This window comes from Phytophthora ramorum, assembly GCF_020800215.1.
Source record: "Phytophthora ramorum isolate Pr-102 chromosome Unknown Phyram_PR-102_s0016, whole genome shotgun sequence".
Taxonomy (NCBI): domain Eukaryota; phylum Oomycota; class Peronosporomycetes; order Peronosporales; family Peronosporaceae; genus Phytophthora; species Phytophthora ramorum.
In genome coordinates this window covers 1,340,930-1,355,796 of record NW_027150662.1, presented here as the reverse complement: position 1 = coordinate 1,355,796, position 14,867 = coordinate 1,340,930, and the positions used below count along the sequence as shown (strand labels likewise).

Below are 14,867 nucleotides of genomic sequence, written 5' to 3'. Positions count from 1 at the left end.
GCGAATGAGGGACAGTATAATACCGCCCCTTTCTGCTGTTGAGATGGGCCACAAATAATTGAAGCATGAATGTTGGTCATCGTGCGGACAGCTTTAGCGGTCCACCATAAGCCAGCTTCACCTCGCGGTCGTCGCGGCCTTTCATCAAGCTGTCAGCAAGTGTTTCGTGGTCAAGAATGATGAAGGCGTCGACTGCAAGTAGCATCCTCCTTCGTCAACAAGGCACCAGCATTGCTTCCTGACTGCAGGACGATCGATGCTCACACGAGCATTGTTGCCTCCCCCTCGACTACCACCACACACACTACTAGCAGCCCACGCTGCCGCACAAGACAAAGGCCCAACAGAACGTGCAAAATACTTTATTCGTTGGTCATTTGGCTGGCGAAACAAAGCGAGCTAGCTAATGAACTACCCTATCTCTATCGACGACCCGAGTTCACGAACGCTTCTGCCTCGACGAACTGCCGCCAAAAAGCGCTCTTCCTTTCCAGTGATGTCTTCGTAGACGCCTGCTTTCTCTCCTTCTTGCTTGGGAGAAGGCCCTTCATCTTTCGCGAGATCTTCGCCCCCATCGACTCACGGGGCTTTGACGAAAGCATTCCGGTGCTCGTGGTCTCTGAGGCTGCGGTCTTCTCCCGAATGTGCATGAGCGTCGATGGAGTGCTGAGCGGGAGCGCGATGCGGGTGGCCATCATGGACGGGGTCATAATTGCTGCGGTGACGACGACTCGACTGTGGTTGATGTCGGGAGCGGTGAATTTGCGAATGAGTGACAGGCACGTCTGAAAGGCCAGCACTCCCTACGCCGGGCACCATTGCAAACCGACATTCCCGAACGCGGTGCTACACCGCAGCACCGCGGTCGGGAATGTTGGTTTGCACTGCGGGTGTATCGCAGTCGGAGCATCAGCACCACGCTAGAAACCGGCCACCAGTGGGAGAATCCTCTGTTAAAGTAATGATTTGCAGAGGATTTGGACAGCGGAGGATAGCGCGAAGAGTAAGGTAAGAGAGCGTTCTTGAGGGGGGAAGTCGGCCTGGAAGGTGGCTTGTGTATTGGAGGTCCAAAGGAGAAGATTGAGAAGTTGAGAAGTGAGGACTGGAAGTCCTAAGCGGGGATAATAACCCCTTATCTGTCATATCCTAACTTCATTTCACGGGATACAAATCCCTAGTACTACTTGAGTACTATGACAAAACGTAGGCACGTCGGAGATGCATACTTTAACACCCTTCGTGCGATCATGATCAGGCCTCATTATTCGCGGTAATTACCGCAGTTATAAATAATAAGCTAGTTGCGGTATGAATAAGGAATATAAGGTGAGAATCTGCATTGTAGTATAAATGTATTGAAATGATGCGATCGAATGCTACTCTTTCTTACTACGTGTGCATGTACATGTATTAATAGCCAGCACGGAGACGAGATCAAACTGCTATGCGTGAAGAATGCCTACCAGCGGGAAGTCTGTCACCGACTGTCGGTATTCAATTCCGCTCCAACCAATCACATAAAATTAGGATTCCACGGTCGCTGTGTTTAGTAAAACAGTCGCCAGAACTCAGCAAAACTGTTGTAGCGCCTCACCCCGCCTCGAACCCAGTTGTCCCATAGGAGCATGAATCTAAAGCTCAACGCAAAACGTTCTCATCGTGAGCTTCTTGAACAAGTATCCGATGGTCGTTTTCTATTGTTTCATCCGCTCTGGTGATCACCCGGAGGCTCTTCATTAACGTACTGGATCAGTAGCGCAAAGAGTTGAGGCCAATTTTGTACTTCATGTCTTCGTTGGACAATGGAGAGCACTTTCACGAGATATCAATATTTTCAGGTTAAAAGAGCATGCCACAAATATTTTCTTCGTCAATAGGACGTTTAATCTCGATCTCGACGGGCTTCTCTGTTTCGAGGTGCGCGAGCATGGTTGGGACAATCACAGAAATTACGGTTGCTTCCACTGTATTCTGTCCAAAACCTGGAATGTACGGCTTCTCGAAATTGTCCACATGAAACGAGAACACTAAATAGTACTTTGTTGGCCCTCTTTCGCTTCACCATTCGCCTTGACTCCACGTCCAAACTTGATACAGAATCGGCAAACTACTGAAGAGACTGCAGAAGTTTCTGTATTTCACTCAGTGATCTCTACACGTAGACCGCCGTCCCCGGCTAAAATGGCGTCTGTAAGCCAGCGGGCATGTTGGAAACGGTGAACGTACGATGTGTAATTGCTTCTCAGCTTTGGGTGGTGTGTTGTAAGCAAAGGTGAGCGAATAAGACCTCAAAATCCGCAAAGATTGAGTGGTAAGTATAGAAATTTGGGGTGTCATTTCGCGAATTTAAAAGGTAAGGAGACCTGATCATGGCTATCGCGTAGCGTGATTCACGTGTGTAAAGCCGCCAGAGTTAATGTTGCTTAGAAACACAAGTGAGAGACCCAAAGTCAAGAGCAGTATCCTTTTTTAGTGTTTATCAAATAAACATCCAAAGTCATAGCAGCAGCGGCGCACACTCAGCCCAGTTCGCTTTACAGCCCTTCGGCGCTGACGAGGAGTCAGCGACGAAACGGCCGGGTCATCACGATCGTAGCTTGCGACGCGATGAACTGCTTCTCAAACGCTTGTTTCCTCGCCTCATCCGCCGATCCGTCGCTCTCTTGGTTGGATGGAGGCGCCGCCTCGCCCACCTTCTGATCGAATTTGGCGTCGCCAGCGCTCGTGTTAGCTTCGGTCGCTGGCTGGACGAAAAACCCCGGTTTGGTGGCGGTGGCAGCAGCAGCAGGGGGGGCAGCGGACTGGGTGATAACGTCCATGGTAGAGCTTTTGTGCATCGGAGACGATTGCAAAGTGAGTGAAGTGAGCATATCCTTGGGCGAGATAATGGCAAGGCGTGAAAGTCGCACCGCGATTCCACGTTGGAGACCCGGCGGCTCGCGATCTAGGACTGCCAAACGCAGGTCCGGCTTTTGTTGTATTATGTGGTGCAAAGCTGCTGTGTGCGTGACGCACAAACACTCGACATTGGGAATGCGTGCGGATGTCCTCCTGAATGTGTGGTTCATACTATCCTACTCCCAGAGAAAATAAAGGTCTGAAGCTAACTGGAGCAGCTATCTCCGAATTGCTATGGGCGTCGAATTAGACACAATCGAGCTGATCCTCAGCCATCCCTAGGACTAGCCTCGCTCACGGCATTCCAGCCGGATGGCGAACATGAGCCTATAATCGTTGCCATGCTAGACAACCCACGAGGGTCAAGCGAAGCGTGAGGGACAGGATAACCAAATCGACTCGGAGAGAGAGCGGCATTACGAACGCAGTTCACATTACGCGATAACATGATCGAACGAAGAAGATCGGCGCCAGACGGAGGGTTCTTCGCGGATTCCCACTGGTGGCCGGTTTCTAGCGTGGTGCTGATGCTCCGACTGCGATACACCCGCAGTGCAAACCAACATTCCCGACCGCGGTGCTGCGGTGTAGCACCGCGTTCGGGAATGTCGGTTTGCAATGGTGCCCGGCGTAGGGAGTGCTGGCCTTTCAGACGTGCCTGTCACTCATTCGCAAATTCACCGCTCCCGACATCAACCACAGTCGAGTCGTCGTCACCGCAGCAATTATGACCCCGTCCATGATGGCCACCCGCATCGCGCTCCCGCTCAGCACTCCATCGACGCTCATGCACATTCGGGAGAAGACCGCAGCCTCAGAGACCACGAGCACCGGAATGCTTTCGTCAAAGCCCCGTGAGTCGATGGGGGCGAAGATCTCGCGAAAGATGAAGGGCCTTCTCCCAAGCAAGAAGGAGAGAAAGCAGGCGTCTACGAAGACATCACTGGAAAGGAAGAGCGCTTTTTGGCGGCAGTTCGTCGAGGCAGAAGCGTTCGTGAACTCGGGTCGTCGATAGAGATAGGGTAGTTCATTAGCTAGCTCGCTTTGTTTCGCCAGCCAAATGACCAACGAATAAAGTATTTTGCACGTTCTGTTGGGCCTTTGTCTTGTGCGGCAGCGTGGGCTGCTAGTAGTGTGTGTGGTGGTAGTCGAGGGGGAGGCAACAATGCTCGTGTGAGCATCGATCGTCCTGCAGTCAGGAAGCAATGCTGGTGCCTTGTTGACGAAGGAGGATGCTACTTGCAGTCGACGCCTTCATCATTCTTGACCACGAAACACTTGCTGACAGCTTGATGAAAGGCCGCGACGACCGCGAGGTGAAGCTGGCTTATGGTGGACCGCTAAAGCTGTCCGCACGATGACCAACATTCATGCTTCAATTATTTGTGGCCCATCTCAACAGCAGAAAGGGGCGGTATTATACTGTCCCTCATTCGCGAAGGCTGTCCCGGACTGCTTACCACCTGCACTTCGTCGCGACTGGGCTCTCTGAGTCAGAGTCTGACTGCCCTCGAACTTCGAGTCGAAGCGATGCGTTGGGTCTCTGCCGACCCACTTCGTTCAACGCGGTCCCTCTGCAGCGCCGAGTGATGGTTTGGTTCCGCACGACATGCGGGTGACTGCCACTTTGCAATTTGCAGCGCGCCACACAAGAGCCCAACAACAGCCGCCTCCACCAAGCAACGATGAACGCCCACTCCCGCTTCGCGCTCCCGATCAACACGCACGGCAACCTCAAGCACCTGCACGACAAGGCGCAAGCTCACGACGACGGCGCCGACAAGACGGGCAACCAGACCGCTACCTCTGCTGCCGCCTCCAAGCCACGGCGCGACTCATCGAGCTCCAAGCTTTCGCAGAAGATGAAGATGCTGTTCCCAGGCAAGAATACGAAGGCGTAGCCGACCCCCGAGGAGGAGGCGGAGATGAACGAGAGGAAGCGCTCGACCATGAGCCAGCTCATCGGCTCGCACGCGTTCGTGCAGATGGGTCGTCGCTAGGCCGCGTCGAGAGTCGCCACTACCTGCTACCGATAGCTCCGAAGGCATCGCCCATTCTCCCTTATTAGCCGAACTAACTATTAACCCCACACTAGGACCCGAAGCGTGCTCGACAGGAAAGCACTCGACATTGACCCAATATGAATTGAAATATACATAAGCCCCCGCATTGAGGGCTGGTTCCTCGGAAGTGAAGGGCTTCGTGCACAGTGCGCCACGTTGGCCTCTTTAGTGTAGTGTTAGCTTCCCTTGGGCGTCAGAGGAAACTTCTGATGAATACACCGCGCAGTACTATTTACTATTTGCATCTTGTAGAACCATGCGGCGTAGCACTCTGGTGGGAGACAGCTCATTCGAGCAACCTGAATGAAATGAAAATATATATAATGTTGCCTACAGCCGTGAAGTCCACAAATTGATGATATTCAGCACAGTTTCTTCACGTTAAACTCGCCATGAGTTCGGGACTACCACGAAAATAGCAAAGGCTTGTGTATATTTGGTGTTGATACGACAATAGTAAGGCATTGGATTTGATTTGTTGGGTAGCATCTCCAGAGAATCAGACAAATTGCTGTCAGAATCGAAGTAGTGTAGCAATTTACAGCGTCGGCAAACCAGAGAAGTTCTGTAACCTAGCGGTAGTTCGTGGCTACAACCGAGTTTGACATGACGAATTGTCGCCAGAACGCTTTCTTCTTCTCCAGCTCACTAGAAACTGGTTTCCTTGTTCTCTTGTTGGGAAACTTTCCCATCACGTTGCGGTGCAGCTTCTCTCTCATGGAACTGCGGAGCTTCGCGGCGAGGGTGCCCCTCTTGTCCTCTGCAGAAATCACAGCAGTTCTGTCGCGTATGTAGATCAGCGCGCTAACCGGGAGCGAGAGAGTACCATGAGACGACATCGTTGTCTTCTTGGTGTGTGTACAAATTACTGGGACTTGTGATGCAGGCGGCGAGTCTGCAAATGAGCGACAAATGCGAGAATCGAGCGGTGCCAAATCCACCGGATGTACTAACACAATTGGCGATTGCAAACCTCCTCTCCTCTGCATTGCCGCCAGCGTTCGTGTAGCCAAAGACGGGTTTATTATCGACCAGATGAAAACTTGGTGATTATTTGCCACCTGGTTGCTTATCCTACAGATGAATGCTCGACAAGCACTTGTTGTTTGTTCGAGTGCATACAGCTGTGCTTGTCTTGTAAAGAACAGTTCGTGTTCACTTTTCTAGTGTGCGGCGCTATTCTTGCTGCCAGACGCGATGAAGCCGTTTCTTCCTGTCCCTAATTCCATGTTGAGACCACGACAACTCAATGGTCGATGAAACATGGAGATACTCGGAGAGCAGCTACAGTCCCTTCAGCAAGAACTTCCTACGAAAAAAGAGGATGACCCACCCGAGGCGACTGTCATATCCCGACGACAAGCCGAACTAGAGGCTGCAAACGATCGACTTCAACGTACAGCACAGGTACAGTTTTGTGACGAAGGACAAGTTGGTTTCGGTGAACTCAAGCTCTTCTTTCATTGCGACAGAATTTCTCGATAGAATGGAAGACGTTCCTCGGCTACGCGATGAAGATCAAGCAGCAGCGAACGAGCGGAGCGACTGCAAATCCACCTACCGGTGAGAGAGACCTAGAGGATCTACTACTGAAAACGCAAGGAGGTCTTGTTCTGCTACGCGACTTGCATAGTCGCCGGGGAAGGCAATGGAGCGAGGTCTTTGAGCGCTATGGGTATCAGCACCCGCTCACTGCTGCTAACAGCAGCTCGGACGCGGATACGACGAAGCAAAAGCTGTCACCACCTCAATGGTTGGAAACACTCATCTCGGACCTGTTGTTGTTGAATGAGCAGGTTGCAGCTACTGCCCATTGTGCAGTGAACAGGTCGCCGGTGGCTGCTAATCGAGGATCCGTAGCAGCTCAAGCGTTGCCGGTACTCGTGAAACAGCATGCTGTCTCTCTTGAGACCCACCATCGTCTGCAGCACGCGAAGCAGCTATCTCCTGCTGCTGTTGATGGCTTGGTGCACGTCGAGGACGTGAACTTCTTGATGCAGTTCAAGTACATGCAGAACCAGCAAGCAGTTGTCTTGGAGCGCTTTTGCGTGCGTCTGAAGTGGCTACCCGTAAGTCACCGCTTCCATCTACGACAGCGCATGCTGGCGCTTGTACACCAACAGAAAGTGAAGAATACCCCACGACCAAGCGCAACGACGGTGTGCCAGAACAGCAAAGACCATTTACACTGTCCACTGTTCATCATGACGGCTTCCCATTTCGCCGCCGAGCTGAAGAGCTTAGCACAGAAGTACTCCTTGCCCATTCCTGACATGGCCGACAGCAAGACCAGCGCTGGAGAATATGTGCCTCTGAAACAGCACGCAGAGGCTCTTCTTGCTTCTGCGGTCGGCGCTTTCCCACCGGACGATGCAATCAACACCGAGGGAAGATTGGAGCTGGGCGTGGAGACTTTAGTGCACGCGTACACGAGAAACTCGCGATGGGAGCTCATTCAGCGTGGTTATCTCGGAAACTGCGAGCCCAACGAGGAACAAAGCGAGGATTCTTTGGTTGCTCTCCGGAACAGCCACAAAATCGATTCGCTCCTCGCAAATGAATGGGAGCTCCTCGGCTTGGACGACGTAGGATACCTTCGTGTACGATTGGAGGCACTCTCCAGAGCCCACATGGACCGTGCTAAAGTCGACGTCGCTAAACCAGAGCCTGCTGTTGTTGGTGATTCAATGCTTCTTGGTCGCCGAGTTCAGTCGATGCAGGCTTCAGGCGATACAGCAGACGATGGCGAATCTGGTGACCTGCCATTTACCAAACGAAAGGTGGATGCGCCGCACACTTGGAACTCCGATGCGATTTACGTCCTCTACTTGCTGCGCATGTCCTCCTGTCGAGCGAAAAGACTGAGCTTGCTGCGCTTACTTAATTATCTCCACTTCATCCAGCTCTCCCAGAGCCCGGTGCACAATATCACTGCAAGTAGCAGGCCGGTATCTGCTGCAGCGCCAACACCGTGGACGGTAACGAAATGCGAGAAAACTGGCGACTACATTGTAAAACGTCAAGAGTCAAGCGAGAAGAAGGAGGATGTGGACGACGAAGACTGCGACGACAGCAGCAGAGACCACGAGTTTTTTTTCGCGGCTGCAAGACGCGATTTGGAAGTGCTGGAGCTCCAAATGCTGCGGATAGCGAGCATTTTCCTCTTCAAGCAGGAGTACGAGAGCCTGCCAACCTCTTCTCGCAAACACAGCGACGATCAGTACTATAGAAGTGGTCATGATTCGGATACCGCCGTGGCTACTATTGACCGTCTGCAGGTCCTTCGGGATATCTACGATTGCGAGGTCGCATTCCAGCAAGCCAAAGTGCAGCTAGTGGAACAGCTCCTTGACAGCGGGCTGCGGTACGCTCCACGGCATCAAGACTTCAGCGAACTTGGCTTCTCTACAGCTCCCCAAGCTCAAACTGAACCATTCGCGGAGATCCTGTTTCCTCTACTCCAACGGAGGCCACTCATCGATTTCTCGCACGCGTACTTCTTCGAGAGCTACGCGGCCGAGACCATCCTGCTCGAGCTTCAAGCTTCGCTCATTCAGCAGATGGAGCAGTACTTTCAGCGCTTAGAGTGGTGTGCACACCAAGAGTTTGCTGTTGGCGATCGAGACCGCGTCGAAGACGAGCAGGGCCAATGGGTTTGCCGACAAGTCCTTGGAACAAACGCACTAACGCGACTATATTCGCAGCAAAGGGAGCTTGTGCGCAAGGCGGACGAGAAGTGGTTCACAGCCACCTCCATCAGTGAGTTCCACGCACTTCAACACGCGCTACTGGAGCAGACGTTGGTTGCGTGGGCGCTAATAATCAAGTTGGAGCTGCCTGGGAGACCTGTACGGTGTCTTGAGCGCACGGCGGGTGATCTCTTGGGTGGAAGTGGATGGCAACTCGTGTTACCTCCACAGTTGCTAGCGGACGTGTGTCGAACGCTTCACAACGAATCAACCACGGCCACAAAAGCTGAGAGACCGCAGGGCAGTTCTTCACGTTCTCTTATAGAGTGGTTAGCAGAAGCGCTCGAGTTGGAGAATTGGCGTCGAGAGCTTGCGAGAAGCGTCTACGAGGCGCACTTACTTGAGCGAGTTCACCACTTCCAGTTTGGCTTCGTGAAACAAGCCTCCGCTTTTGATACAGTGATCGGCGGAGAACAAGCGCGGCATCTGACCTTTTACTTTGACTTTGGCGAATGCGACCGAGCCAAAGCTTTGCAGCCTGTTGCAGTCGAGTTGCAGTCGCCAATGTTCCACGCTACGAATGCTACACCGGCTTCGAAACATGCTGCGCTGCGCAGCGATGACAGTCAATCGGTTTCTGAGTGGCTTCAAGCTCAGCTAAGGGGGCTCCAAAGCCGATCCGCTGCTTTGGACGAGAAAAGTCGAAGTGATGATGCTGCCACTCCAGCTGATCACTCCCCGACATGGAGACGGTCACTCCTTGTGCTCCAGCAACAGTACGCGGCCCACCTGGAGGTAATTGTAAGCTACCAGGATGCCGTTGGTGCCGATGTGTTCGACTTCGCAGCGTCATACCCGTATGTGTGTCTGGCTAACTCTTTTGCACCGGAATCATCGTCTTCATCGGACCAAAACTCGACCTTAGCCATGGATATCAGCACCGTTCGCTCCAAGTATGCGAAGGAAATCGCTGACAAAATGGCGGAGGAAATGAGAACAAGTTGCTTTCCATACTGGAAGAGACTCGAAAACTTAAAGCAGCAACTGCAAGAGCGCTTCGCAACTGCCCCAAATCGAAGCAGTGGTCTGAGAGGACTTAATCTGGAAGTCGATATGGCATCCTGTGGCGCTTTCCTGAGCGAAGAAAGCTATCACGCGATGCTTCTCACGACGCTCAATGACAACTTACAGTGTCTCCGAAACGAGAAAAGGCTCATGCAACAACTGAGCCCCGCCACACGCGTTAAATGTGCTTTCATATCACACTCAGCCGCTACCTCAGCGTCGGACAGGGACACAACTGCCAGGAAGGAGAGTGGCGACGAGGACCAACCCTCTGGGCTGATGAAGTGGTTGATGGTCAAGCTCCATCAGCTCAAAGTGGACCTTCGCATTCATGAGCGCCCAAAAGTGGAGCAGCTACTACTCACGCCACCAGCATTGTGTACCTCTCCTTCTGCTTCCTCTCAATGTACAAAACGGACTTTTGGTGCGAGTCGTTCTCCAGCAGCGCTTGAAAGCAGCCCAGACGCTCAAAGTTTACTCGAAACGATCCCGTCGTTCCGCTATTTACTTTATACATTTGCGACGACGGGAAACCATGAAAGATCCCAACGGGACTCAATTGGCGGGGCGGCTAGTGCACATGCCACGCGACTTCACGGGCATCGCGAAGAAACACTTCGTGCCTTGCTGTCCATTTTTCACCAGTTTCGTTGCACGGTCGATTTGCTACGGATTCAATGCAGTTCTCGCTTTTCCAGCACCAAGAAGACGTCAGTAGGTGGTGGTCAACGGAAGTTTCCTACTGCCATGGACCCTCACAGTTCTCTTGGAGACCCACACTCAGGACTTAGTCGACTCGAGCGCTGGCAAGGACAATTCCATCGTGAAATCCGGCAATTACTCGACCATATCGCGGGCAGGTTTAGCCCCGAGGCTGTCGTAGTTATTGGCGACTTGTTTGACACCCATCCGGAGCAATTACAAAGCCAACACTACGCTTCTCTTATGCGTCGAGAACTCTGTAAAGCGCTCCAGGACACAAATGCGCATCTGGTACGGGTGTTGAGGTGTACGACGACGTTCGCGTTGCTTCAGACGTACCAGAAAAATGCCGGCTTACGCATTCGAAGGCGGCGCCAACTCTTAGTCACTTTCCAATCCAGCTTGGAATTCGTCGCAGCCGAAGCGACTGCCAGCCCACATCACTTACGAAAGCAGCAGCCTGCAGAATATCGTTTAAGCAATCGTGAAGAGCAGATGAGGCGTCTTGTGCTGGTTGCAGAGCAGGCCTTGTTTGCCGAAGCTCGACCTCGTGACCGCGAGCGAGAGTGGCTTGCCTTCATTGACGCCGTGGGCAGGTATGAGCCGAGGGACAGTGCGTACATCGCTGCGCTCATGCATTTACTTGATCTGCACCGGGTGTTCATCGATGAAAACTGTCAAGCATTTCTCCGTTTAGATGACGAGCCCACTTCATCTTCGATCGCCATCCAGTATCTTGCAGAGAAGCAAGCTTTGACCGCTCTGGAGGATCTATGGGAGCGTTTCCATCTCCCTGCATGGGATTCTCTGTTGGGCGACCAGGTTTCCTCGAACAGTGGTCGATCAGCAGCTGTCGTCGGGGGGGAAAATCTCCACATGAAGAAGCGTCTTCTTGGCAACGGTGATCTTGGTATAGGGACCTCATCGCCGTCCGATGCTTCACCATTCTCATCGCCTAAGGACTTGTCGTACGCTCTTCGAAGTCTGCAGATGGGGGCTACCACCGCACTTGCCCAGTTTTGCACTTCAGGCCTGCTTGTCTTGCCTCCTCCGGGTAACGTCGACGATCAGCTAGTATATCTCCAAATATCGATTGAGCTGACGTGGGTAAATGCCGACATGAAAGAGCTGGAGGATCAGTACAGCAAGTTCCTTTTCCACCGGAAGAGACATCGCGAGTATCAGCGATCACCAAATGTTGCTGCTCAAAAGTCCCCCAAACGCCCAGGGACGTCGTGTACTATGTCGTCTTCGTTGTTGTTGGGCCTCAACAAATACTTTCATCAAGAAGGAATACCTGTCGACAACGCAGCGCGCCCGGATCCGTCAATGACTCGTGAAGACGTCGAATCGAAAAAGCAGGAGGCTGCTCCTGCTTTCGTTGTACCAGCTACTGAGATGGCCCGCTTTCTCCATGACGTTATCGCGCAGTGCGTGACGCACAACAACCAGCAGCTAGACCTCCACGCCACCTTTATGCGGCAGCTTCACGACGAGTGCCAGACGGCTGCTCTCGATCGCGAAAAGATTGAAAAACAGTGGGCAAAAGCAAAACTTGAGGAGCGTATCCGGCGTGAAGCTTTTGCAGTAGACCACGCGTTTCACTTGTATTTCGAGGTGGAAGCTCTGCGCAAGCAGCTGAGTGTGATGGAGGCACGTAAAGAGCTGGATCAGCAAGACCTGCGCTGTGAGCTCAATGCTGAGTACGACGAGAAGCTGCACAAAATGCACGTTGAGCTTCTCAACAAACAACAGAAGTTTGCTGAATATCGCACCACTATGCAGCGCGAACTGCAGACGGTGATACAGGAGTCACACTCGCAGTTCGTGGATCAGCTCTTGGATTACTCCGGCGCAATTCCGTCGGCAACGAAGACCTCAGTGTCAACTTTGCTCCGGGGACAACAGGACATCGTGAGGACAAAAAGCGAGAACGCTGCCATGAAGCAAGCTCTCCTGAAAGTCAAGGCGCTCGGCGATATGCAGCAGCAGACTCAGAATGCCGCCCGCGATCGCGAACTCTTGCTCACGCGGCGGTACGCCACGGCCGAAGCTCTCCAGCGCAACGAGGTCGAGCACTTGCAGACTTATGTCAAGCAGCTCGAGGGGAATTTGAGCAGGCTGTCCCAGGAGAAGACGTACTTTCAGGTGAAATGGACCACGGCCCAGAAGCAGATGGAAGCTACAGCGCAGAGGAGACGCGAGGCTAAAATCCGCGCATTGTCGGCCTCTCACACCCGGACATCAACCGCACCAGGCGCTAAAAGCCCTGATGACGATGGATTCGCCGCTAACTTCACCCGCGTACGCCCTGTGCCCGATAATACGAGCGATACCGACAGTGTCTTGGATGCCAGTATTGTCCGTCCACGAACGGCAGCAAGTACAGCGGATGCTCCAGGAAAGCAGGAGCTTCAGCGGCTGGAAGCAAAATACCTCAACTCGACCCGGCACTACCAGAATGAAATCCGTCGATTGCAGCAGCAAGTTACGCGAGAAATACACGAGAAAGGGGCCATTGCCGAGCAGCTTACGCAACTGCGCCAATACGAGTCGTCAATCCAGCCCCATGACGGGCTACCTCTCATTGAAGACCCCCAAACGTCAAGAACGCCGCATGGAGAAGCAATGTCCGGCCAAATAGACTATCTGCTCTCGTTTAGTCCCCGCAGAACCCAATCCGCATCACCCCGCGCGTCTGTGAGGTCTCACAGCTGTGTCGCGGCTCCACCAGACCGAGCGACGACGCCCAGCCGTCCCAATTCGTCGTTTTCCCCTCGCGCATCGTTGCTTCGCGCCCAGGTGACAGTCAGATCGGGATCGCCACAACTCGTACCCTGTTCAAATATCCCCATCTCTTCTCCAAGCGCTCCTTCCTCGAGACCCAGCACAGCAAACAGCAGCTCGGGGACACCTGCACGAAAATTTCAAGTGGTAGCACGCGATGTCAACGTTAAAGTTGGCGGTGTGGCAGGCTCGGCCAACACCTTTTCGACCCGCGAACCTCTGCCTTACCGCTGAGTATGGCGCATTGGGGTCACTCGCGCACGCGTATCAAACGATACAACTAACTACGCGGATATGCAGCGCAAATGGAAGCATACATTAACCAGTAATACAGTGTAGAGCATTGAAACGCAGCAGCAGCTGCGGAGCACGGCCGCGTCGTTCCCTCCGACTGCTTGTCCTGCCTTTCGGGCAAGCAGCCACAGAGCTCGAGACGGCTGGCTTCGTCGCTCCGTGATGAGAGAGAGAGGGATACCGCACAGCGAAACTGGAAAGGATCTTGGCGCGACGAGGCCGCATCAAGAATCCATTCCTGCAGAAATGGCGCGCTGCAATCAGGGGAGTGGATTGTGTCCACGAAGGAGCTTCACCCAGTCGTCAGTGTCAAAACGCTTACGAGCCGTCCTCCCTGTCAACAAAATAATAAAAAGGTCATTTTTCAAAATTCCAACGAGCAGCTCGCTCCGTCCGCCATACCAGTCCGGGGACATGCCGAAGTAGTCGTCCATGGCGTCTTCTCCGTCGTCGTCCATGGCGGCAGGCTCGTCCATCGTCTCGTCGTCCATCTCACTGTCGTACGTGAGACTAGCAACAAAATGAAAAAAAAAACACACACACACGACAGTCAATAAAAAAAGCTCCCGCAGTGCCCACTCTACATGCTCACCCCTTGCAAATGCACGTAAAGTACAGAATCTTCTTCTGCACTTTGTTGTAGAAGAAGTAATTGAACGACCACCTGTGCGTACAATACGACAAAAAGTCAGTCCAGTCGTCCATTGTCCAACGGTCCTCAAAATTGGTCGTACAAATTCCCGTCCGAGAAAGGGTCTGCGTCCATGTCTGGGATGTAGCTGTACACCTCGCACTCATCCAGTTTAATGGCCTCGGCTATACCCTCCCACATCTTCTCCACGAAGCCGTTGCCCTCGGCCTCCAGCAGCTCGGCCAGGTCGTGGTTCACGCGCTGCAGGGCTATCCGGAAGTCAGGCTCCTTCCGGAACTGCTCGGGCTTGACAGCGCTAAAGTCGTAGTCCGGGAAGCTGGCGTTCATGGTCGAGATGAGGTTGATGAGCAGCTTGCGCGTGGCAGGCGCCGCCAGGGGCCCCAAGGGCGATGAGCCCAGCAGGTCTGCGGCCGCCTCCATCTCCTGCTGGTAGTACAGCTCCAGGCTCTTGGCCAGACGTTTGTCGCTGCCCGCCTTCTTGCACGAGTACGTCTCCAGCTTGCCGCGCAGCACGCGATCGCCGACTTCGTAGCTGCCCAGCACCGAGTTGAGCCACGAGAGCTGCGGCTCCTCCAGGTACTTCATCGTCGTTGTTAGCGTCTTGTTGAATAACGGAAAGTCACTTGTTTTGAGTATGGCAAGCGTCGAATCTAGCAGGTTCCCTGCAGGAATACATCCCCTACGAATATCGATGCAATCGATGCATGGTTTCTTTGG

The 14,867-nt window shown here is 53.2% G+C and overlaps 6 protein-coding genes across 6 annotated transcripts; 3 read left to right on the top strand and 3 right to left on the bottom strand.

Moving 5' to 3' along the window:
• Positions 1-422: 422 nt before the first annotated feature.
• KRP23_13129 (uncharacterized protein) lies at positions 423-710 on the bottom strand (the record flags this gene model as incomplete). The annotated part of the gene is made up of 1 exon (XM_067883803.1): positions 423-710. One exon carries the CDS (start codon positions 708-710, stop codon positions 423-425), a length of 288 nt encoding a protein of 95 aa, XP_067739213.1.
• Positions 711-2,561: 1,851 nt separating this feature from the next.
• KRP23_13128 (uncharacterized protein) lies at positions 2,562-2,837 on the bottom strand (the record flags this gene model as incomplete). Its single annotated transcript, XM_067883802.1, has 1 exon — positions 2,562-2,837. One exon carries the CDS (start codon positions 2,835-2,837, stop codon positions 2,562-2,564), a length of 276 nt encoding a protein of 91 aa, XP_067739212.1.
• Positions 2,838-3,625: 788 nt separating this feature from the next.
• On the top strand, positions 3,626-3,913 carry KRP23_13127 (uncharacterized protein; the record flags this gene model as incomplete). Its single annotated transcript, XM_067883801.1, has 1 exon — positions 3,626-3,913. One exon carries the CDS (start codon positions 3,626-3,628, stop codon positions 3,911-3,913), a length of 288 nt encoding a protein of 95 aa, XP_067739211.1.
• Positions 3,914-4,583: 670 nt separating this feature from the next.
• Positions 4,584-4,799, top strand: KRP23_13126 (uncharacterized protein; the record flags this gene model as incomplete). Its single annotated transcript, XM_067883800.1, has 1 exon — positions 4,584-4,799. The coding sequence occupies one exon, from the start codon at positions 4,584-4,586 to the stop codon at positions 4,797-4,799; it is 216 nt and encodes a 71-aa protein (XP_067739210.1).
• Positions 4,800-6,472: 1,673 nt separating this feature from the next.
• KRP23_13125 (uncharacterized protein) lies at positions 6,473-13,061 on the top strand (the record flags this gene model as incomplete). Its single annotated transcript, XM_067883796.1, has 3 exons — positions 6,473-9,603; positions 10,576-12,721; positions 12,798-13,061. 3 exons carry the CDS (start codon positions 6,473-6,475, stop codon positions 13,059-13,061), a joined length of 5,541 nt encoding a protein of 1,846 aa, XP_067739209.1.
• Positions 13,062-13,816: 755 nt separating this feature from the next.
• On the bottom strand, positions 13,817-14,735 carry KRP23_13124 (Repressor of RNA polymerase III transcription; the record flags this gene model as incomplete). The annotated part of the gene is made up of 4 exons (XM_067883795.1): positions 13,817-13,832; positions 13,901-14,008; positions 14,091-14,162; positions 14,233-14,735. 4 exons carry the CDS (start codon positions 14,733-14,735, stop codon positions 13,817-13,819), a joined length of 699 nt encoding a protein of 232 aa, XP_067739208.1.
• Positions 14,736-14,867: the final 132 nt, after the last annotated feature.